General features: G+C 43.2%; 2 protein-coding genes and 1 long non-coding RNA gene across 3 annotated transcripts in view; 2 read left to right on the top strand and 1 right to left on the bottom strand.

The window, feature by feature from the left end:
* Positions 1 to 72: 72 nt before the first annotated feature.
* Positions 73 to 4,063, top strand: LOC106594159 (uncharacterized). The gene is made up of 4 exons (XR_006762248.1): positions 73 to 211; positions 3,479 to 3,571; positions 3,676 to 3,734; positions 4,018 to 4,063. It is a non-coding gene; the product is annotated as an uncharacterized lncRNA (long non-coding RNA).
* Positions 4,064 to 6,287: 2,224 nt separating this feature from the next.
* On the top strand, positions 6,288 to 8,881 carry LOC106594158 (WD repeat-containing protein 76-like). Its single transcript, XM_014185529.2, is given in 9 exon segments — positions 6,288 to 6,422; positions 6,792 to 6,835; positions 6,837 to 6,948; positions 7,134 to 7,240; positions 7,354 to 7,452; positions 7,708 to 7,860; positions 8,056 to 8,109; positions 8,387 to 8,495; positions 8,711 to 8,881. Coding segments are annotated over 9 exon segments (957 nt in total). The 3' UTR covers positions 8,855 to 8,881.
* Positions 8,882 to 18,495: 9,614 nt separating this feature from the next.
* Positions 18,496 to 25,753, bottom strand: part of LOC106587600 (FERM domain-containing protein 5) — a 122,927-nt gene continuing 115,669 nt past the window's right edge. The window contains exon 14 of the mRNA XM_045708769.1: positions 18,496 to 19,997. Coding sequence (XP_045564725.1) covers positions 19,405 to 19,997 — 593 coding nt within the window. The 3' untranslated portion in view covers positions 18,496 to 19,404. The remainder of the gene's footprint in view (positions 19,998 to 25,753) is intronic.

Genomic DNA, 25,753 nt, shown 5'->3' with positions numbered 1-25,753 from the left:
AGTTTATGATCAATTATAAACCTGTTTTAAGTCATTACTAAATTGAAATGCATCCCAACATCAATTGCAGGAAATGAAGCCAGCGAACATCACGAATGGTGTCCCTGTACTCCATTCAGCAAAAGAGTGCTGCAAACCCAAGAAATTCACCCCAGATGAGGTACTGGTACCAAATCCCAGCTTCAAAGAAAATCAAGGAACGAAAAGAAAGGTGTGTCCACCCATATGATGACCACTGATCCATGATGCAATTCCAAAGTGCAAGTTCAATGAATGTGTGCATGCATGATTGTTTGTCTCAATTGTGTGTATAATGGGCCAAAACTGGGCAATGCTAGTACTTTACAATGAAATGCAATTTGTCTCAGAGAAAAGCACTTCCTTTGAAAGTGGAAGGAAGAATTTAAAAAGTCAAAGAGGAGAAGGAAGACAAGGATGTAAGTGTTCATTACACACAGTATTTTGGCCAAATAACCTAGGTGTCATGTTTCATTAGGCACCAAACGGAAGAGAACTGATTGTATAATATTGAAACAGGGAGAGACTACCTCAAGTTGTCCAATAAAAAATACTTGTTTTTCTTTTCCGTTGCGAAACGTTTGCTACGGCGTATGTGTAGAGGACACGAGTCGGTCATGATTGCTCAAGGTCACATGATGGGTAGCCCCTGACTGCGACATCAACATCTATTTCAGCCTTCAGGCCAATGGGGGATTTCCTCTTGGTCTAACAGTTCTTATCCCCAACGTGGGGCCCGATCTGTCGTGGGGCAGGAGATCAAAGGGGGTGACTGTAGCAGACTTGAGTCGGTCATGGTTGCTCATGGTCACGTGATGGGTAGCCCCACCTGCGACTTCAAAATCAGTCGGTTCTAGTGCCAATAGTGAATTTCCTCTTGGTCTACTGGTCAAGATGTTGGTTTCTCCTGCGGTAGACCCATATGTTACATGTGGACTAATGCAGAGGTTTTCAAACATCTCCTCGGCGACCCCCAGGTATTCCACGTATTTGAACTATTCCTGGGCTAGCACACCCGGTTCAATTGTCAACAAATGATCAAGCCAATGGTCATGTTCCCCTGCTCAGACGTGGCACACAACCATTGGTTGATGCATGCAACGTCATCGACTGCCGTCTGACACCAGAAAGCTATAACAACATATTATGTGGTTAGCTGATATGTAAAATACCGATCCAGGCGTTGTGGCATACATCTGAGCAGAGGACACAACCCTTGTTTAGGCGATCAGGTGAGATAGTTCAGGGCTATAACAATACTGTGAAACGTCTGTGGGTCCAAGAGGAGACATTTGAAAACTGCACGAATGAATACAATTACATTTACATTACATTTAAGTCATTTAGCAGACGCTCTTATCCAGAGCGACTTACAAAATGGTGCATTCACCTTATGATATCCAGTGGAACAACCACTTTACAATATTCCTTAAAGAGGTGGGGTTTCAGGTGTCTCCGGAAGGTGGTGATTGACTCCGCTGTCCTGGCGTCGTGAGGGAGCTTGTTCCACCATTGGGGTGCCAGAGCAGCGAACAGTTTTGACTGGGCTGAGCGGGAACTGTGCTTCCTCAGAGGTAGGGGGGCCAGCAGGCCAGTGGTGGATGAACGCAGTGCCCTTGTTTGGGTGTAGGGCCTGATCAGAGCCTGAAGGTATGGAGGTGCCGTTCCCTTCACAGCTCCGTAGGCAATCACCATGGTCTTGTAGCGGATGCGAGCTTCAACTGGAAGCCAGTGGAGAGAGCGGAGGAGCGGGGTGACGTGAGAGAACTTGGGAAGGTTGAACACCAGACGGGTTGCGGCGTTCTGGATGAGTTGTAGGGGTTTAATGGCACAGGCAGGGAGCCCAGCCAACAGCGAGTTGCAGTAATCCAGACGGGAGATGACAAGTGCCTGGATTAGGACCTGCGCCGCTTCCTGTGTGAGGCAGGGTCGTACTCTGCGAATGTTGTAGAGCATGAACCTACAGGATCGGGTCACCGCCTTGATGTTAGTGGAGAACGACAGGGTGTTGTCCAGGATCACGCCAAGGTTCTTAGCACTCTGGGAGGAGGACACAAGGGAGTTGTCAACCATGATGGCGAGATCATGGAACGGGCAGTCCTTCCCCGGGTGGAAGAGCAGCTCCGTCTTGCCGAGGTTCAGCTTGAGCTGGTGATCCGTCATCCACACTGATATGTCTGACAGACATGCAGAGATGCGATTCGCCGCCTGGTTATCAGAAGGGGGAAAGGAGAAGATTAATTGTGTGTCGTCTGCATAGCAATGATAGGAGAGACCATGTGAGGATATGACAGAGCCAAGTGACTTGGTGTATAGCGAGAATAGGAGAGGGCCTAGAACAGAGCCCTGGGGGACACCAGTGGTGAGAGCACATGGTGCGGAGACAGATTCTCGCCACGCCACCTGGTAGGAGCGACCTGTCAGGTAGGACGCAATCCAAGCGTGGGCCGCGCCGGAGATGCCCAACTCGGAGAGGGTGGAGAGGAGGATCTGATGGTTCACAGTATCAAAGGCAGCAGATAGGTCTAGAAGGATGAGAGCAGAGGAGAGAGAGTTAGCTTTAGTAGTGCGGAGAGCCTCCGTGACACAGAGAAGAGCAGTCTCAGTTGAATGCCCAGTCTTGAAACCTGACTGATTAGGATCAAGAAGGTCATTCTGAGAGAGATAGCAGGAGAGCTGGCCAAGGACGGCACGTTCAAGAGTTTTGGAGAGAAAAGAAAGAAGGGATACTGGTCTGTAGTTGTTGACATCGGAGGGATCGAGTGTAGGTTTTTTTCAGAAGGGGTGCAACTCTCGCTCTCTTGAAGACGGAAGGGACGTAGCCAGCAGTCAAGGATGAGTTGATGAGCGAGGTGAGGAAGGGGAGAAGGTCTCCGGAAATGGTCTGGAGAAGAGAGGAGGGGATAGGGTCAAGTGGGCAGGTTGTTGGGCGGCCGGCCGTCACAAGACGCGAGATTTCATCTGGAGAGAGGGGGGAGAAAGAGGTCAAAGCACAGGGTAGGGCAGTGTGAGCAGGACCAGCGGTGTCGTTTGACTTAGCAAACGAGGATTGGATATCGTCAACCTTCTTTTCAAAATGGTTGACGAAGTCATCCGCAGAGAGGGAGGAGGGGGGGAGGGGGAGGAGGATTCAGGAGGGAGGAGAAGGTAGCAAAGAGCTTCCTAGGGTTAGAGGCAGATGCTTGGAATTTAGAGTGGTAGAAAGTGGCTTTAGCAGCAGAGACAGAAGAGGAGAATGTAGAGAGGAGTGAGTGAAAGGATGCCAGGTCCGCAGGGAGGCGAGTTTTCCTCCATTTCCGCTCGGCTGCCCGGAGCCTTGTTCTGTGAGCTCGTAGTGAGTCGTCGAGCCACGGAGCAGGAGGGGAGGACCGAGCCGGCCTGGAGGATAGGGGACAGAGAAAATCAAAGGATTTACAATCCTGTTGGTGATCTCACTTTACTCTTTGTTTTCACATTGCAGATACAACCTGGAAGTCTATCGATATATGAATTGGAACGGTTGGAAAATATCAGACAAAACCAAGTGTTCCTGTCCTCCATAAAACTGCTTGAGGTTAGTTTGTTGAAGAACAGAGTTTAAATGGTATCTACTTATGCATATTTTACTGAAACTCCTTGTGTGGTGAAATTAATAACATATTATTGTTTCAACAATAGGCCAAGCAGGATTTGAAACCAGAAAAAACACAGAGAGGTCTCAAGAGACAGAAACTAAAGTAATGACAGATTCAACATTTGTACCAATGACTGAAAATATTTACTTCAATGTTTCCTGTGTACCGTGTATGTACTTACATTGGTCAGTCGAATTTGGTCTCAGTACAAAGTAAATGAGCTTCCGTTATACATACTTAATCCCTTTAGGACATAAGGCCCATACGAGCTTCTGTAACTTATGGCATACAGAATGTATTTATTATGGCCAGCTTGGATAGAGAATGTCAGTGTGGCTCATTTCTGTTTCTAACACAATGTAACTAATGTCTTGGCTCACTACAGTAAGGTAGCCTGGACAGAGATACTGCCTCCTCGCACCAAGTCCTTGAGAATCCAGAAGAAGGAAGCAGAGCCACTCCCCCTGCCCCCAGAACCACACAGGATTTATTATGAAGCCGAACGAGTAAGTGACTGACCAATAGCAAAATGCGACGTGAGTAACTGACCAATAGGATATGCTCTTATGTTAAGAAATTGTACTTCACTACACAGAAAAGCCTACTTTTCACATTTGTTCCATTTTAATCTTGAAACGCTACTTTATTTCTCATGATAATGGTTTGTTTGTTTATGTTGATGTGTATTTACTAAAGATTGAATGTGCCAGGAAGCCAGAGGGTCCCATTAGAATGGAGCCAATCAACATGGAGGAGGATAGTTCACTGCCACCTGAGCTTCTCAAGCTGTGGACAGAGGTTGCACATTTGTTCACCATGACCTACTTTTCTCTAGCACGGTTCCAGATCTGTTTGGGCGATCTTGCCAACTCATTGGGCATGAAAATGACCATAACATTTGGCAAGACCGCACAAACAGATCTGGGACCAGGCTAACTCTTCAGTCCTATGTTCAGCATAACTGTTTGCAGCTTTGCTGTTCTTTTACAGTTTTAACATTTTATTCCACAGGATTTAATCAAAGAAGAAAAGGAGGAGTTGGGTCTGGAAGAGTGAGTTTCATTTTGAATGTTAAAACCTGTTAGGGATAGTGGGAAGTATTTTCACGTTCGGATGAAAAGCGTGCCCAGAGTAAACTGCCTGCTACTCGGGCCCAGAGTCAAATATTTGCATATGATTAGTAGATTTGGATAGAAAACACTCTGAAGTTTCTAAAACTGTTTGAATGATGTCTGTGTGTATAACAGAACTCATATGGCAGGCAAAAACCTGAGAAAAATCCAACCAGGAAGTGGGAAATCTGAGGCTTGTAGTTTTTCTATCTAATCCCTATAGAAACTACAGTGTCTGTGGGGTCATATTGCACTTCCTAAGGCTTCCACTAGATGTCAACAGTCTTTAGAACCTTGTTTCATGCTTCCGCTGTTACTGGGCAGAGAATAAGAGCCCAGTCAATCAGTGGACTGCCTGGGACCAGTGAGTTGTTTACTGCACACAGGCGCGCCTCTCCATCTTTTTCCTCTGTAATGAATACGCTATTGTCCGGTTGGAATATTATCGAAGATTTATGTTAAAAAGACCCTAAGGATTGATTGTAAACATCGTTTGACATGTTTCTACGAACGGTAATGGAACATTTGGACTTTTTGTCTCTGGTTTTACGCTCGTTCATTTTGCCTTTGGATAGTGATCTGAACGCGTGAACAAAAGGAGGCATTTGGACATAAGTTTTTCGAACAAAAATAAAATTTATTGTGGGAGTCCTGGGAGTGCATTCCGACGAAGATCAGCAAAGGTAAGTGAAGATTTATAATACTATTTCTGAGTTTAGTTGACTCCAGAACTTGGCGGGTAACTGTATAGCTTGCTTTGATGGCTGAGCTCTGTACTCAGAATATTGAAAAATGTGCTTTCGCCGAAAAGCTATTTTAAAATCTGGCACAGCGGTTGCATTAAGGAGAAGTGTATCTATAATTCTTTCAATAACCTTTTTAAAGTTTATCAACGTTTATGATGAGTATTTTTGTAAGTTGATGTGCTCATTCACCGGAAGTTTTGGGAGGCAATACATTTTCTGAACATCACGCGCCAATGTAAAATAGGGGTTTTGGATATAAATATGAACTTTATCGAACAAAACATACATGTATTGTGTAACATTGAGTCCTGAGAGTGTCATCTGATGAAGCTCGTCAAAGGTTAGTGATTAATTTTAGCTGTATTTATGGTTTTTGTGGTGCCTCTCCTTGCTTGGAAAATGGCTGTGTGGTTTTTCTTGTGAAGTTGATGTCCTAACATAATCTAATGTTATGCTTTCGCCGTAAAGCCTTTTTGAAATCGGACAATGTGGTTGGATAAACGAGAAGATTGTCTTTTAAAATGGTGTATAATAGTTTGAGAAAATTGAATTATGAGATTTTTTTGTATTTCGCGCCCTGGCTGTTGGCAAGGGGTTCCGCTAGCGGAACTCCTGTCCATAACAGGTTATTAAGGAATTTGTCCATTTTTCTTAACGTTTTGTGACAAATGTATATATTTGTAGTATTTGATGGACATCCTGTATTGATTTGAATGGTAAGATGTGTAAAACCCTAACCTGTGCCAGGCTGACATTACATTGGATATGTTTCCAGGTACCGTAGTACTCTGAAGAGCATGGAGCTGAGTAAGAGTGGAGGAGTAGCTAAGGTGGTGAAGAGTCGTATCGTCTCTGTTGCCTTCCACCCGTGTAGCAGTCATCTGCTCATGGCTGCTGGGGACAAGTTGGGTGGAGTGGGGCTGTGGAACCTGGTGAGTACACACACACAGTGAAGCTGGATGCCGTAAGGTTAATGTGTGACTGGGCTTATTTGGTTTTTGTTGTTCTTTCAGGAATCTGCTTTGGGTGATGTCGTGCTGCAGTTTGTTGTTTCCTCAGGACTCTTGCTGTGTTCAAAACAACTGGAAACTCAGAAAAATAAAAGGTCAAATCATGACATCAGTGATCTTCAGGTCAGAGCTCAAGAAAGAGGCCCGAGTTGGATGACCGTTCAAAATAATCACAGTCTGAGCTAGTACCCCCCCGAGTTCCCAGTTGTTTTGAACGCGCTGAAGTCGGAGATTTCCGAGTTCCCAGTTGTTGTGAATACAACAACGCCGTGCTGCTGTTTGTTTCCTCAGGACTCTGATATGGGGGATGAGGGCGTGCTGCTATTTGAGCCACGTCCGGCCGGTGGCCTGCATGGCGTTCTCCAGGTCACATCCTACAGACCTGTTGACCCTCAGCTACGACGGGACGCTACGGAGCACAGACGTGGAGAAAGACGTTTTTGATGAGGTACCATGCATAATACAGTGATGATAATATATGGCATTTACCAAACAGTTTTTTCCAAAGCAACACAAAACGGTGAGTGCATGTATTTTCATATGTGTCACCCCAGTGGGAATTGAACACGCATATCAGATTTTAAATTCCCTGTTTTGTCTTTGTTACGTTATCTCTGTTCTTTCTCCAACTAGGTGTATCGGATCAAGGATGGCTTGAGAACCTTTGACTTCCTGTCACATGATTGTTCGACGCTGGTCACCGGGGACTGGTACGGAGACGTTGACAGGCGGACTCCAGGGTAAAGTAACATCGTTTTGATTTTCTCTCTGTACCAGGACTGGCCATTCTGTTATAAGTCAAAAGCTTATTGCTAATGCCTTATTAATGTTGGTCTGTCTCGTTTTTACTCAGAACCTCTCATGAGTCCCTCCATAGCCTGGATACCAAGACGGTTCGCTGTGTTCACGTCCACCCTGTTCAGAAGCAGTACATCATGGTGGCTGAGAACAGGTACAAAATGGGAATCAGTGCTATGATGTGCAATATGTCGACCGATGTCAACATGTCAGCCAATCAGGTCGACCAATGTCATTATGGCAAGCAATCTCTATACAAGCCTTGAGACAATCCTATGGTTTAATAAGGTGATTTATGTATTTTGTCAAGTTTGCAAAATGATTACTTATAGTATAGTCCTATTAATAAAATCCACTTTCTATCTCTTATGTTGCTAAAACTGATATTGATGTTTTGATTTTTCTCTAGTATTGTGAGCATTTACGATGCTCGATGTTTGAAGGCGTCGTCGAGCGAGCCAGTCTCCCAGCTCTATGGTCACTCAAAGAGCATCTCAATTGCCTACTTCTCTCCTGGCACTGGCAACAGAGTAATGACCACCTGCCTAGACAACATCATCAGGTGAGTCTGCATGCCACAGTAAGATGTTAGTACGTTAAAATATGTAAAGAGAGAATTTTTTTTTTTTTAATGACTATAAAGTTCAAATAAATAATTTGCTTATGTGCTATGATGTGTTTTAAAAGTTGCACTAAGCTTATTGTCCAATACTTGAAACCTGAAATGTTTAGCAATTAAATTTACTTTGTTTTTCAGGATTTACGACACCTCGGAACTCACCTCCAGAGCTCCGCTACTGACCTCCATCCAGTAAATTCATTATACTATCAAATTTAGAAAGCGAAACTGACCAGGTCTCTCTTGAGAAATAGTGTTTTATCTCTCCTGGCTAAATAAAGATGAATTAAAAAAAACATTGTGGAAAGATCCCGCAACCTCTGTTTGCATTGGTTTACTCTCCAATGCCGGTGTTATTTCTAGTATGTGTGCTTTATACCAATAGACATCAGCCAGCAAATCCAGGAGTCTTTGTAATAGTGTCTTTGTGTAATGCTGATGAATCCATTTCCTTTGTCCCTCTTTGCAGACAGAACTTGTACACAGGGCGCTGGCTGTCCAAGCTGCAGGCGATGTGGGACCCCAAGAGGGACGACTGCTTCGTTGTGGGCAGCATGCAGCGGCCTCGCAGAGTCCAGGTATAAGCACTCCTTTGTTCCCACGTCTATCATCGAACCTCAACATCAATAAGTAAGATCTGAGGTCGTGTTACTATTCCCCTAACAGGATGTGTAAGGTCAATGTACAAGTTATGGATTATGTGGCTATGCATGGTATGGGTAACGTTTCATATATTTTGTATCCAAGACAATTTTCTCCTCTGGGACAATAAAGTATATCCTTTTCTATCCAGGTGTTCCATGAGAGTGGGCAGCTCCAGCACTCCTTCCAGGACCCAGAGATGACCACCGTGCTCTCAGTCATAGCCTTCCACCCCACCAGGAACGCTCTACTGGGGGGTACCGCCTCCGGACGGCTGTACGTCTTCACCGACTGAGAGCAGGATGCCTGTATGTGTTCGCTGCCTGAGAGGAGAAACCTGGGCCATTGTTTACAAAACATCTGCGTAAGAGTCCTGATCTAGGATCAGGTATCCTCCCTCTTATTCATTAGGAACTGGAAGGCTCAACTGATCGTAGATCAGCACTCCTACTCTAAAATGTTTAATGATACGGGCCCAGAACACATGCTTAGAATAGACCTAAATAAGTTGTTTGTTTTTTCTATGTTTTTCTGCAAGCTGTCTTTGCTATTGTTGCACATTGTTTTCTATCACATTTTTGATGTTTAGTTTAAAGAAAGTTATATATTTAGCTGAAGTTGTGCTTTTCATGTAGTTTAGCTCTTTCATTGGCTGTATTGTACCCGCAGCGAATTTTGTGATTGATTGGTTTTATTCTTTCAAATAAAAACTACCAGAATTCAGTGGCTACAGCCCTACAATCAATAAAATCATGGCTAAATACCAGTGTGTTGAAAATGTGTCCCATATCAGGCAACTCACTCTCTCCTGTGCCTAGGTGAATTATTTTCTGCAGTTTTTCCTCAACACCAAAAATAACATTACAATGTAACCTAACTCGGGTGTACAGTCGTGGCTAAAAGTTTTGAGAATGACTCAAATATTAATTTCCACAGTTTGCTGCTTCAGTGTCTTTAGATATTTGTCAGATGTTACTATGGAATACTGAAGTATATTTACAAGCATTTCATAAGTGTCAAAGGCTTTTATTGACAATTACATGAAGTTGATGCAGAGAGTCAATATTTGCAGTGTTGACCCTTCTTTTTCAAGGCCTCTGCAATCCGCCCTGGCATGCTGTCAATTAACTTCTGGGCCACATCCTGACTGATGGGAGCCCATTCTTCCATAATCAATGCTTGAAGTTTGTCAGATTTTGTGGGTTTTTGTTTGTCCACCCGCCTCTTGAGGATTGACCACAAGTTCTCAATGGGATTAAGGTCTGGGGAGTTTCCTGGCCATGAACCCAAAATATTGATGTTTTGTTCCCCGAGCCACTTAGTTATCACTTTTGCCTTATGGCAAGGTGCCCCACCATGCTGGAAAAGGCATTGTTCGTCACCAAACTGTTCCTGGATGGTTGGGAGAAGTTGCTCTCGGAGGATGTGTTGGTACCATTCTTTATTCATGGCTGTGTTCTTAGGCAAAATTGTGAGTGAGCCCACTCCCTTGGCTGAGAAGCAACCCCACACATGAATGGTCTCAGGATGCTTTACTGTTGGCATGACACAGGACTGATTGATGGTAGCGCTCACCTTGTCTTCTGCGGACAAACAATCGGAAAGGGGATTCATCAGAGAAAATGACTTTACCCCAGTCCTCAGCAGTCCAATCCCTGTACCTTTTGCAGAATATCAGTCTGTCCCTGATGCTTTTCCTGGAGAGAAGTGGCTTTTTTGCTGCCCTTCTTGACACCAGGCCATCCTCCAAAAGTCTTTGCCTCACTGTGCGTGCATCTGCACTCACACCTGCCTGCTGCCATTCCTGAGCAAGCTCTGTACTGGTGGTGCCCTAATCTCGCAGCTGAATCAACTTTAGGAGACGGTCCTGGCGCTTGCAGGGCCTTTCTTGGGTGCCCTGAAGCCTTCTTCACAACAATTGAACCGCTCTCCTTGAAGTTCTTGATGATCCGATAAATGGTTTAGGTGCAATCTTACTGGCAGCAATATCCTTGCCTGTGAAGCCCTTTTTGTGCAAGGCAATGATGACGGCATGTGTTCCCTTGCAGGTAACCATGATTGACCGAGGAAGAACAATGATTCCAAGCACCACCCTCCTTTTGAAGCTTCCAGTCTTTCATTGGAACTCAATCAGCATGACAGAGTGATCTCCAGCCTTGTCCTCGTCAACAATCACACCTGTGTTAATGAGAGAATCACTACATGATGTCAGCTGGTCCTTTTGTGGCAGGGCTGAAATGCAGTGGAAATGTTTTTTGGGGATTCAGTTCATTTACATGGCAAAGAGGGACTTTGCAATTCATCTGATCACTCTTCATAACATTATGGAGTATATGCAAATTGCCATCATACAAACTAAGGTAGCAGACTTTATGAGAATGAGTATTTGTGTCATTCTCAAAACTTTTGGCCACGACTGTAGGCCTACCTTAGCTTACTTCCATGTTATTAGACTAATAGCTTTCTGTGTTACAGTTCAGACTTCGTGAGAAGTATTGTGTATGTTAGGCTGTGGGGGTAATTTCAGAAATTGTTTTCAAATTGATAAAGGAATAATTTGTTAATAATTTGTTAATAATATGACCACCCTACCTTCAATTATTGGGCTTAAATTACTGTAATTATGTATTCTGTACTGGCTAATTTGCATTTTCATTACATTTGGACTTTGATTTGAATCATCTTTGTTTTACATCAGCCCTGAAAATGTCACACCAATTGAGCACCATCTTTAGGTATTTGACGAAACTTGTTGAATTTAATAATTAAGACCAGTGATTTGGTGCCGTTGTAGACTAAGGAGTAACATTGACCTGTCTGTGACCTTTTTAACCTTTCCGATCACTTAATGAGATCTCAGCAATGGTAAGGCCAATCCTCGTGAAATAAAGTGTGTGTTCCTGAGAAGCGTCTTTATAATTTTATTTAAAATGGTCTGAGAAGAACAATGCATTGGCAGGGCAATTCAAGCAAAGACAATATGCAGTGATAAGGGACAATTTGAAATTGACTGGGTTGGGGTGGTCCAAAATAGGGGAGGGTTGTAAAACTAGTTTGGGGGAGGGGTATGTTTTTATTCAAAATCCTAACTTTAACCTTAACCCGAAACCTTGTCAGGACATTCTGGTGACTTATCAGAACATTGTGGTCCTGATCCAGGCTGTATCACATTCACCTATGATTGAGAGTCCCATAGGGTGGCGCATATTTGGCCCAGCGTCGTCCGGGTTTCGCCGGGGTACGCCGTCATTGGTTGTTTTTTTATGTTGTATGTTTTATCTGCAAGACACTTTTGCTATTGTTTTGTAAGTAAATAAAGTTAGAGCTGAAGCTGCACTTTTCATGGAGTTTATTATTTTTCAGTACAGCGGCTGAGGCAGACAAGTCATGTTATTATCATGTTGTCTTATGAGAGCCATAGAAAACCCCCTAGTGAAGATCTAGTGCCAGTATTTCACCTCTAGATGGCAGTGTTGTAATACATTCACAACAACTACATGAAGTCATACTAGCACTGGTTAAGGAAAGGGGATGATACCTAGTCAGTTGTTCAACTGAATACCTTCAGCATTTAACCCAATCCCTCTGAATCAGAGAGGTGCAGGGCGCTGCCTTTAATCGACATCCATGTCTTCGGCACCCGGGGAACAGTGGGTTAACTGCCTTGCTCAGGGGCAGAACGACAGATTTTTACCTTGTCATCTCGGGGATTCGATCCAACAACCTTTAGGTTACTGGCCCAACGCTCTAACCGTTAAGGTTTCCGCAAACATAGGTTTGGTTTACTCCTAGCAGAACTCGGCTAGGCGAAGCGACCGTCTGTGCTCGCACATTCCCTAAAGAAAAAAAAGCGTCAATATTACTGTTTGTCCCTCTTGAGCCACCGTAGCAAAAACATAGCCAGGAAAATAGATGGATAGAGGAGACATCTTTATATCTGTGCCATCATAGTGTCTGCCAGCATGGGCTGCACCATTGAGGCTACAACCATAAAAATCCCCACCTAGTTGACTACTTTGACTAATTTTTAAATGCTGGAAGCGCTGAATGGCCCTTCACTGGTATACTTTTATTTACAAAGCCATTTTGGGTTTACTACCATTTTATTTGAGCATTTTCATTGTTCGGAAATGTGGTGGGTACTCTCATCATTCGCAGGACTTTATCCTGCTAACTGTTCCAAATGTCCGAACTGAATTTGGTATAAGGGCTTTAATGTACTCTGCTCCATCGGCTTGGAACGCCTTACAAAATACTTTTAAACTAGAAGAACTTGTCCTGATTTGTGTTTTTAAATCACTGATGAAGGATTTTGAGGCTGATTCCCTGACCTGTCAATGTTTTTAATTTGCTGTTTTATTATTTTGTTATAATCCTGTGAATTCTATGGTTTTTACTAGATTACTAGTAGTTTTTCATGTCTGTCTTTAATTGTGAAATTACTTGGTGCTGCCTATCTTGGCCAGGACGCTCTTGAAAAAGAGATTTCAAATCTCAATGAGCCCTTCCTGGTTAAATAAATCTTAAATAAACAAATAAATCAAATGTCTCTGCCCATGCTAAAACTGACTTTTGACCACCTCTTCGCTGCCAGAAACAGTCCTTTAAAGTAGTCCAAATGAATCTAAGATAAATCAAGACATCTGTCATAAATTGACGTTTTTGCCGAGGTCTTATTCGCGCAAGTTTACATCTAACTAAGCTTTTTGGTGCAGTATTTCTCAAGTGAAAATATGTGCATGAAAACGAGTCGTCTCTCGTTCAATGACAACAAACAATTCATTGAAGAATCCCGTCCATATTTCCCACTCCTACTAGGAGTGGTACTGTTGACAAATCATTGACGAAGGGCATAGACTTCGGGTACCGAACTTGGATTTGCTTCGAAAAATTGTTTTCTCAAACAGCTGAAAAAAAATACCTACCCGAACAACAAAACAAAGTCACAAAATTGTCACAATATACAGTACCAGCCAAAAGTTGGACATACCTACTCATTCCAGGGTTTTTCTTTATTTTTCTTATTTTCTACAATGTAGAATAATAGTAAAGACATCAACACTATGAAATAACACATGGAATCATGTAGTAACCAAAAAAGTGTTAAACAAATCTAAATATATTTTATATTTGAGAATCTTTAAAGTAGCCACCTTGATGACAGCACACTCTTGGCATTCTCTCAACCATCTTCACAAGGTAGTCACCTGGAATGCATTTTAATTAACAGGTGTGCCTTCTTAAAAGTTAATTTGTAGAATTTCTTTCCTTAATGCGTTTGAGCCAATCAGTTGTGTTGTGACAAGTTAGGGGTGGTATACTGAAGATAGCCCTATTTGGTAAAAGACCAAGTCCATATTCTGGCAAGAACAGCTCAAATAAGCAAAGAGAAACAATAGTAAATCATTTCTTTAAGACATGAAGGTCAGTCAATCCGTAAAATGTCAAGAACTTTGAACGTTTCTTCATGTACAGTTGCCAAAATCATCAAGCGCTGTGATGAAACGGGCTCTCATGAGGACCGCCACAGGAAAGGAAGACCTAGAGTTACCTCTGCTGCAGAGGACAAGTTCATTAGAGTTAACTGCACCTCAGATTGCAGCCCAAATAAATGCTTCACAGAGTTCAAGTAATAGACACATCTCAACATCAACTGTTCAGAGGAGACTGCGTGAATCAGGCCTTCATGGTCGAATTGCTGCAAAGAAACCACTACTAAAGGACACCAGTAAGAAGAAAAAGAAAAACATGAGCAATGGACATTAGACTGGTGGAAATCTGTCCTTTGGTCTGATGAGTCCAAATTTTAGATTTTTGGTTCCAACCGCTGAGTCTTTGTGAGACGCAGAGTAGGTGAACGGATGATCTACGCATGTGTGGTTCCCACCGTGAAGCATGGAGGAGGAGGTGTGATGGTGTGGTGGTGCTTTGCTGGTGACACTGTCTGCGATTTATTTAGAATTCAAGGCACACTTAACCAGCATGGCTACCACAGCATTCTGCAGCGATACGCCATCGCATCTGGTTTGCGCTTAGTCCCACTGTCATTTGTTTTTCAACAGGACAATGACCCCAAACACACCTCCAATGAGGTTTTTGACCAATGAGAGTGATGGAGTGCTGCATCGGATGACCTGGCCTCCACAATCACCTGACCTCAACCCAATTGAGATGGTTTGGGATGAGTTGGACCGTAGAGTGAAGGAAAAGCAGCAAACAAGTTCTCAGTATATGTGGGAACTCCTTCAAGACTGTTGGAAAAGCATCATGAAGCTGGTTGAGAGAATGCCAAGAGTGTGCAAAGCTGCCATCAAGGCAAATGGTGGGTACTTTTAAGAATCTAAAATATATTTTTATTTGGTAGTACATTATTCCATGTGTTATTTCATAGTTTTGATGTCTTCACTATTATTCTACAATGTAGTAAAAAAATAGTAAAAATAAAGAAAAACCCTTGAATGAGTAGGTGTGTCAAAACTTTTGAATGGTACTGTATGTGCGAACTGTTTAGACTGGGAAGCATACGGTAAGGTTTACAAGGAACCATCAGAAATAACTAATATTGTATAGTATTATATACTGTTAGAAAATAAGTGTTACAATGGTTGAGATGGTATGAGTAAGACTCACGAGGTGAAGGATATGGCACACATTTAAGAATAAATTATATTTATTGATAAATTAATCATCGAATACACCAGTCTTCATTCTGTGATAAAAAATATTCAGTCTTGATTGGGAGTAACAACAGAAATGCAGAAGAAATGCTTACAGAGACCGATCCATATGCATGGCCATGAGACAGTAAGGGAGCTAACAGAAGGACATTGAAGAGGCTGTCTGGGTGTTCCTAACACTGGAGTCATTGGGGACGTTCCAGGTTGTCTTCATTGCACATCACACTGCTCAGATTGTCAGATCTTACCACCTGGGTCGCTAGTATTCATTAGTGCACACACCGTAGGAAAATGTCTTGCAAAAAAAAAATTAAGTTAAGGTAGTCCATCCCTGTTTGTTTCTTCAGTTTAGTTTCTAGTGAATACGACCCCTGGAGACTTTTGCACATCTCCGGAACCACACTAATATGATATTGCTATTGATTTATAGCGATCTTTTGAGATGTGCAGCATGATTGCAACAACCTGGAACGCACCCATTGCAATCAACACTGAGCTGCATGTTACTGCTACACCATCTTCTCATCATCATCTCATCCCATGCATTATGAAGCTAGGTACACCAGTATAACGGTAGGTAGGCTAATCATGAAAAACATGTCACTTGAATATCCAGTGATCCTATATGGAAAGACAGGAGAACACATCAAAACAAACCGAAAAACATCACTTACTTTTTCTGTCTGTAGCTGCCCACATTGATTTCAACATGTAATTATTTTCAAATGTTTTCATTATTGCTCAAATAAGGTTGTATTGTTTGTCATACACATTGAACTGAAATTCAAAGTTGCGATCTGAGGTATAAAAATCTAAATCTTCTGACTTGACTGACCTTCCACAACTTCAAACAAAATCAATCACTTTAATCTAATACACCAATCAGGGACCAACCACTTGTCGTTATCTTAATATTGCTGCATAGCAGACCACATTAATTCATAAATCTATATTATTTATTTAACCCACCATACATTATTCTATTGAGGGATTATAACATTAAAACAACATACATATGTCTGATAGGATTGTACTGATGCAAAACCAAATGATGATGTAGAAAGATACTTTTATCTTGAGTCTATGTAGGGTTGCAAAATTTCTGGTTACTTTCCCAATATTCCAGAATTCCTGGTACGAGGATTCCCAATTTTCTGCTTATTCCCTCCCGTTTCCAGTAATCTTCCAACTGGGATTCCTGGAAAGCATGGTAATTTGGGGACATTTTCCAGAATTTTTCAACCCTAAATTGACGCTATTCCCTCTCTCAACTTGTTTATTCTAAGCCAATAGATAGAGTGCCGGCTAAGGACAATATAATAGAAGCTTGTAGTGGTTATCATTGTCCTGTTCTGCAGCTCTTCACTAGTCAGCCCTCTCCCAAACCCTCCTCAGGAACTCTAGCTCTCATGTGAAGTAACGCTGAGGCTGCAGAGAGGTATCTTTGGTAGACATGTAAAGACAGTGTGAAAATGAGAGGGTATAATGCTCCCTTAGGTGGATTTGGAGGTAAACCTGACAAAAACTTTCCCTGGCCCAGATTAAACCGATTCCTAGACTACAAGCATTTTGAATGGAGATGCACCATTAAGGATGCCATAACTCAGGTGTAAGCTTAGAGATTCCGGGAAACCGTCCCTGAATCTCTACCTACTTTGCGTATTTCTTTGAATTCTAGTCCTCATCTGAATCACTGCGCTAAAAAAGTATCATTTTCAATGATAAAAAATAACATTAGTTCAGTTAAAATAGGTTATACAAGGAAAACTCTAAATATAAGGAGACTCTACTTTGTACAAAATAATTCAGCAGGACTTCAATATATTCAACATTTTAAAATAACCCAATGCATTAGCACAACTACAAGTTGAAATGTATTTTTCACCTAGGCATGTTCACCTAGGCATTTTCATTTTCTTATACCTTTAGAAAATAACCAGAATTATTTATTTCAAAGCACACATTTAATAAACTAAAATGCACCATATCCAACCTTAAAATATTCATAGTTTTTATCGTTATAGTATTGCACATCTAGTCAGTGTTTTCAAGAGGTTGACCACTGTGTTCTACCCCCTACTGTACTTTCCAGGTCACATAATAATAACAAAGAACACCATTGCATCTAGTTTGATTGATCTTTTTTGAAAGTTTCTTTTAAAAACTTATGATTGCTAGTTTTTATACATTGATTAAAATAATTCGTAACAGTATTCTATCTGATGCCATTTGAAATCAGAAAATACAACAATTCCATTCATTTGGTTTATAGTTTTGATGTACTGTATGACTGTCTCTTGATTGTTCCATGCCAATTTGTAATGATGGTTAATTAACAAACTATAAACCAAGTTTAGGACACCCACAGTCATTACACAGATATTCTTCAACTTTCTTACAAGACAGTATAGTACACTGAGTGTATAAAACATTAAGAACACCTACTCTTTCCATGACATAGACTCACCAGGTGAAAGCCTCCCTTATTGATGTCATTTGTTAAATCTACTTCAATCAGTGTAGATGAAGGGGAGGAGACAGGTTATAGAAGGATTTTTAAGCCTTGAGACAATTGAGACATGGATTGGGTATGTGTGCCATTCAGAGGGTGAATGGGCAAGACAAAAGATTTAAGTGCCTTTGAATGGGGTATGGTAGTAGGTGCCAGGCACCCCAGTTTGTGTCAAGAACTGCAATGCTGCTGGGTTTTTCATGCTCAACAGTTCCCTGTGTGTATCAAGAATGGTCCACCACCCAAAGGACATCCAGCTAACTTGACTGTGGGAAGCATTGGAGTCAACATGGGCCAGCATCCTTGTGGAACGCTTTCAACACATTGTTGAGTTCATGCCCCGGCGAATTGAGACTGTTCCTAATGTTTGGTATACTCAGTGTATATGGGACCAGTCAAAAGTTTGGGCACACGTACTCATTCAAGGGTTTTTCTTTATTTGTACTATTGTCTACATTGTAGAATAATAGTGAAGACATCAAAACTATGAAATAACACATGTAGTAATCAAAAAAGTGTTAAACAAATCAAAATATATTTTAGATTCTTCAAAGTAGCCACCCTTTGCATTGATGACACCTTTGCACACTCTTGGCATTCTCTCAACCAGCTTCACCTGGAATGCTTTTCCAACAGTAGTTCCCACATATGCTGAGCACTTGTTGGCTGCTTTTTCTTCATTCTGCAAAGGGTGGCTACTTTGAAGAATGTAAAATATATTTGTATTTGTTTAACACTGCTTTGGTTACTACATGATTCCATATGTGTTATTTCATAGTTGTGATGTCTTCACTATTATTCTACAATGTAGAAAATAGTAAAAATAAAGAAAAACACTGGAATGAGTAGGTGTGTCCAAACTTTTGAATGGTACTGTACATTCAAAAACGTACCTTATATCGTATATCATATCTTTGTTTCTTTTTCAGACTCCAGACTTCAGTACTCCTGCCAGTAGAAATGTTTCTCCTCCAATAGCAGCCCAAATGAAAGTTTCAGCAGCATTAGAATGATTATCATGGATGTTTTACATGTTGACCCCAATTGAGTAAAAGGCATGGTTTTTCATCTCTCTCTCTCTCATCCTTTCTCAGCTCAAACTCATTGTACAGTACACAACTCAACACTTCACACCTCTGTTTTTATATCAATGTCCATCTAATATATTTGTATCCATCTTATTATTATACAGTTTTTTTCTCTCTTACAATTGATGTTCATATGAAGTAATAGAAAATAAAGGCAACTGTTGTTGTTCTGTTTGTTGAATAATATGTGTTTCCTCCCAGGCCTATAACAGACCTCAGATGTCTCATTTTATAACTCTGTTGCCTTGTCTCTTGGTAAAAAATAAAGTACCTTGAAATGACCTGAATTTCCAAAGTAAAATATGAGCTCAGAAAATGTCCTCCGTTCAGTCTGATGGTTAGAAAAAGGAAGAGGGTCAGCAAAGGGGGTGGTCCTTGGCTTGTAACAGGAAGTGACTTGTGGGAGAAGGTTGAAGGTTAATTCCCGTTCAGATGGAGCAGCCATCCCTTCCTGTCTAAAGCCTTCCTTTACTTTCTCCTATCCTCCCCCATCCTTCGCATATGTCCTCTCAGAGGAGGCCTCTTTTTCATTCACTCCTCTTTCTCTCCCTACATCGCTCAGTCTTTCTCACTTGTCTATAAGGAAGCCTCCCATCCAGCGGAACTTGCAGGCAACCCACCGTCTGAGAGGGCAGAAATACTCAAAGTGGAACTGCTGGAACTCAGGCGTCTTGCGTATGTCCCGGAGGAAGGCGATGTCCAGGTCAGACTCAGTCAGCATGATGAGGAGGGAGAGCAGGGCGAACAGCAGTCCCATGGTCACCAGGAACATACGCAACACACTCAGGATGAACTTATGTAGCTCCTGTACCTCGTTGTTAGGGAGAGACTTCCTGGTCCGACCCAGCCGAAGCACTCTGCCGTCGGGGCCAAACTCAGCCACCTGTCCCTCAGGAGTCCCGGCCTCCGACTCCTCCTCTTCGATGCTGCAGGGGGCTCCATTAGGGTGGCGCGCCACGGCTAGCTCCAGGCTGTGTTCGGCCGTGGGGGTGGGCAGCACACTGTCCGAGGGGCAGTAGGCCTCGTCAGAGATGACCCGTTGGGATGACCCGCCCTCGCCGGCATCTGTTGTGTGGTGACGGTGTCGCGGCATGAAGGAGTCGCCGTGGGAGACGGAGCGCACGGGAGTGGAGTGGGCGGAGTCTCGTAGGGACTCCAGGCCTGAGAGAGATAGAGATAATAGAAGAAACATCAAACTCAGAGCTGTGAAAATGTATCCCATCATAAAGACAATGAGAAACAACTCCTATTACACAACTAGTGAATCCACATAACACATATCAGTGAACCATGGAACAAAACTACACATTGGGGCAGAGAGATATTGTGTCTCTCAGTTCAGTGTTCAGATCTAGTTATTCATGTCAATCCCTGAGTCAGGAGACCTTTGGGATGAGAGGCAGGATCTACTCTGTAGCCCAGAGTATTAATGTGAAAATAGAGAGCTCAGCCAGCCTTTAAAATGATCCAGGGGGAGAATCAGAGTCCTCATGGAGGATCATAGGTTTCACTCTCACACACATTCCCTGTAGGTTGTAGATACTACCTTGTCCTGCTAAATAGAATATGTGCCGTTGATCAAGTCGAACACAGAGGAACAAAGGTGTTCTAATACAGTAGGCCCCTCTGACCTAAATATTCATAGGTTTCACCTCCATCACTCGGTCGCGTCATGCCATTGTTATGAACGTTCTCAATCCAGCCTCTATCAGTGGCGCCACAGTGGTGCCCTAAAATCCTGATAAACCCAGTCATTCTGGACGGAGGCTAACGACTGTTTAGTCTAAATTACACTATACTGCCTGGAAATATGGTGAAATTGCTAAAGTAGACAAATGTTTAGTAGGAAACAACTTTTCCAGCATTATCATGTTGTCAAATTTACTTTAGACATGGCAATGTTGTCATTAGCTAGCTAAGTCCGTCAAAAATAGCTAGCTAAAATCCGGTGTCCACTCAATCATAGCTAGCTAGCTAACGCTATACTACAGTCGTGGCAAAAAGTTTTGAGAATGACAAAAGTATTAATTTTCACAAAGTCTGCTGCCTCAGTTTGTATGATGGCAATTTTCATATACTCCAGAATGTTATGAAGAGTGATCAGATGAATTGCAATTAATTGCAAAGTCCCTCTTTGCCACGCAAATGAACTGAATCCCCCAAAAACATTTCCACTGCATTTCAGCCCTGCCATAAAAGGACCAGCTGACATCATGTCAGTGATTCTTTCATTAACACAGGTGTGAGTGTTGACGAGGACAAGGCTGGGGATCACTCTGTCATGCTGATTGAGTTCAAATAACAGACTGGAAGCTTCAAAAGGAGGGTGGTGCTTGGAATCATTATTCTTCCTCGGTCAACCATGGTTACCGCAAGGAAACACATGCCGTCATCATTGCTTTGCACAAAAAGGACTTCACAGGCAAGGATATTGCTGCCAGTAAGATATCTAAATCAACCATTTATCAGATAATTAAGAATTTCAAGGACAGCGGTTCAATAGTTGTGAAGAAGGCTTCAGGGCACCCAAGAATGTCCAGCAAGCGCCAGGACCGTCTCCTAAAGTTGATTCAGCTGCGGGATCGGGGCACCACCAGTACAGAGCTTGCTCAGGAATGGCAGCAGGCAGGTGTGAGTGCATCTGCACGCACAGTGAGGCAAAGACTTTTGGAGGATGGCCTGGTGTCAAGAAGGGCAGCGAAGAAGCCACTTCTCTCCAGGAAAAACATCAGGGACAGACTGATATTCTGCAAAAGGTACAGGGATTGGACTGCTGAGGACTGGGGTAAAGTCATTTCCTCTGATGAATCCCCTTTCCGATTGTTTGGGGCATCCGGAAAAAAGCTTGTCCGGAGAAGACAAGGTGAGCGCTACCATCAGTCCTGTGTCATGCCAACAGTAAAGCATCCTGAGACCATTCATGTGTGGGGTTGCTTCTCAGCCAAGGGAGTGGGCTCATTCACAATTTTGCCTAGAACACAGCCATGAATAAAGAATGGTACCAACACATCCTCCGAGAACAACTTCTCCCAACCATCCAGGAACAGTTTGGTGACGAACAATGCCTTTTCCAGCATGATGGAGCACCTTGCCATAAGGCAAAAGTGATAACTAAGTGGCCCGGGGAAGTAAACATCAATATTTTGGGTCCATGGCCAGGAAACTCCCCAGACCTTAATCCCATTGAGAACTTGTGGTCAATCCTCAAGAAGCGGGTGGACAAACAAAAACCCACAAATTCTGACAAAATCCAAGCATTAATTATGCAAGAATGGACTGCCATCAGTCAGGATGTGGCCCAGAAGTTAATTGACAGCATGCCAGGGCGGATTGCAGGGGTCTTGAAAAAGAAGTGTCAACACTGCAAATATTGACTCTTTGCATCAACTTCATGTAATTGTCAATAAAAGCCTTTGAAATGCTTGTAATTATACACTGCTCCAAAAAAATATAGGGAACACTTAAACAACATAATATAACTCCAAGTCAATCACACTTCTGTGAAATCAAACTGTCCACTTAGGAAGCAACACTGATTGACAATAAATTTCACATGCTGTTGTGCAAATGGAATAGACAACAGGTGGAAATTATAGGCAATTAGCAAGACACCCCCAATAAAGGAGTGGTTCTGCAGGTGGGGACCACAGACACCTTCTCAGTTCCTATGCTTCCTGGCTGATGTTTTGGTCACTTTTGAATGCTGGTGGTGTTTTCACTCTAGTGGTAGCATGAGACGGAGTCTACAACCCACACAAGTGGCTCAGGTAGTGCAGCTCATCCAGGATGGCACATCAATGTGAGCTGTGGCAAGAAGGTTTGCTGTGTCTGTCAGCGTAGTGTCCAGAGCATGGAGGCGCTACCAGGAGACAGGCCAGTACATCAGGAGACATGGAGGAGGCTGTAGGAGGGCAACAACCCAGCAGCAGGACCGCTACCTCCGCCTTTGTGCAAGGAGGAGCAGGAGGAGCACTGCCAGGGCCCTGCAAAATGACCTTCAGCAGGCCACAAATGTGCATGTGTCTGCTCAAACGGTCAGAAACAGACTCCATGAGGGTGGTATGAGGGCCCGACGTCCACAGGTGGGGGTTGTGCTTACAGCCCAACACCATGCAGGACGTTTGGCATTTGCCAGAGAACACCAAGATTGGCAAATTCGCCACTGGTGCCCTGTGCTCTTCACAGATGATAGCAGGTTCACACTGAGCACGTGACAGACGTGACAGAGTCTGGAGACGCCGTGGAGAACTTTCTGCTGCCTGCAACATCCTCCAGCATGACCGGTTTGGCGGTGGGTCAGTCATGGTGTGGGGTGGCATTTCTTTGGGGGGCAGCACAGCCCTCCATGTGCTCGCCAGAGGTAGCCTGACTGCCATTAGGTACCGAGATGAGATCCTCAGACCCCTTGTGAGACCATATGCTGGTGCGGTTGGCCCTGGGTTCCTCCTAATGCAAGACAATGCTAGACCTCATGTGGCTGGAGTGTGTCAGCAGTTCCTGCAAGAGGAAGGCATTGATGCTATGGACTGGCCCGCCTGTTCCCCAGACCTGAATCCAATTGAGCACATCTGGGACATCATGTCTCGCTCCATCCACCAACGCCACGTTGCACCACAGACTGTCCAGGAGTTGGCGGATGCTTTAGTCCAGGTCTGGGAGGAAATCCCTCAGGAGACCATCCGCCACCTCATCAGGAGCATGCCCAGGCATTGTAGGGAGGTCATACAGGCACGTGGAGGCCACACACACTACTGAGCCTCATTTTGACTTGTTTTAAGGACATTACATCAAAGTTGGATCAGCCTGTAGTGTGGTTTTCCACTTTAATTTTGAGTGTGACTCCAAATCCAGACCTCTATGGGTTGATAAATTGGATTTCCATTGATTATTTTTGTGTGATTTTGTTGTCAGCACATTCAACTATGTAAAGAAAAAAGTATTTAATAAGATTATTTATTTCATTCAGATCTAGGATGTGTTGTTTAAGTGTTCCATTTATTTTTTGGAGCAGTATACTTCAGTATTCCATAGTAACATCTGACAAAAATATCTAAAGAAACTGAGGCAGCAGACTTTGTGAAAATTAATATTTGTGTCATTCTCAAAACCTTTGGCCACGACTGTACATCTAAAGTCAATCTGGCGACATCAAAATGATGAAAAAAAGGTTTTCCTACTAATTATTTGCCTCATTTTGAATGGCATTGTATTTCCAAGCCACTTTTGATGAAATCTTCATCATTGCTCATTGACGATGCATTGAGCAAATTGCTTATTTGGGCGTCAGTCCAAAAAAACATTCAAAAAAATATTGTGACGAAACATGCAACCCATGAATACCTGAAATACCCCAAACAATCCTCTCCAAATGCTCCACTACACTGCTTCACATAAACAACAGACATACAATGCAGCCACTGATGTCACTCTACAACACTACTAACATGACCTTAAACCAAATCAATGAAAGCCGTCGGCCATAACATTTACTCGAGACAACATTTTGCACAACACCAGACCCAAACCAAATACTTCCGTCTAGCCGCATGCCATCGTTCCATCTCTAACGAAAACAGGGAATCTGAGAAGGAAGAGGTTCCTCGAAGGCTTCTTGTGTTACCCCAGACTCCAGGGTCATGGCTTCCAAAGCTGTTTCAAAGCAATGTTACTAAGATCTGTAACACTAGATGGAGGAATCTGTGCCACGATGAGGTACTTGCTCTTTAAGATGTGTAAGTGTAACCCTGGATGGTTTAGTAAGGGATTCTGAATCCTGTGCCATGATGATGAGGTCCTTTACCTTCGGAGGAGCTACCTGGCCTGTTGGAGCCATAACCAGGAGGTGTTACGCTCAGCCTGGACGAAGCCCTGGAGGCCTCTGCGGACCCAAACCCGGAGGCTGAGTGTACCCCAGGGAGGGCAGGGAAGATGGGTATGGCCCCCAGAACCTTGCCCATGAGTCTGGGCCCCAGCTGGAGGACGCGGACCTTCATATCACGGTAGCAGTGGTTGATCATGCACAGATGCACATTCACCTTGGTCTCGATCCGGATCAGGCATTTCACCATGGTGGCTGTTGAAGGAGTGAATAAGCGCACTGTACCGGCGTCCAAGTTACCACTGTCCTACAACTGCCCTACTAACGTCCTATCACCGTCCTACAACTGCCCTACCACCCTACTCTTCCCCTGTGTCTGTCCGCTCTACTTTTGTCCCTTGTCCCCTGTCTGCTGTTGTCCCCTATCCCTTTGTCCTTGTGACTGGCGATGGCTGGCTACACTACACCACTCTGTCTCTATGACAGCCAGGCAGGCTGGGAGAGCAGAAATGTGGCCCAATTGCAGTGTGGTTATCCTACCCCCCCCCCTAAAACTGCTACCCTTCTAACCATATGCTCCATAGTGACATACATGGAGAGGCCCTGACAGGAGGGCTATTTTTAGGCTGGGTATTATTACCACTGTAGATACCAATGAAGAACAGGAAAGGTTTGGACAGGGTTGGAGGGGTTCAATATCAGGACCTGTCATTGTACAATACAATACAATTCAACCGACATCATGTAGGTAAGTTGCTACTTCACGTTCCCATTTATACTGTAAAAGGGACTGTGAATGTTCTTTACAAACCAGCAAAGTGACTTTCTCCTGCCACAATAATACCTTACAGTCACAGCAACTCTTGAGAGAATTGCAAGAATGACAAAGGAGAATAGATAATTGGTGCAGCCTTTGGTGTGTGTGTGTGTGTGTGTGTGTGTGTGTGTGTGTGTGTGTGTGTGTGTGTGTGTGTGTGTGTGTGTGTGTGTGTGTGTGTGTGTGTGTGTGTGTGTGTGTGTGTGTGTGGATAAGCCTGAATGACACACACAACTGTTGCTCCGCTCTCATAGCAATGGTACTACTCAGGTTACTGCTCAA

The sequence above is a fragment of the Salmo salar genome, chromosome ssa26 (assembly GCF_905237065.1).
Source record: "Salmo salar chromosome ssa26, Ssal_v3.1, whole genome shotgun sequence".
NCBI classification, from domain to species: domain Eukaryota; kingdom Metazoa; phylum Chordata; class Actinopteri; order Salmoniformes; family Salmonidae; genus Salmo; species Salmo salar.
This window is presented reverse-complemented; position numbering and strand designations above follow the sequence as displayed.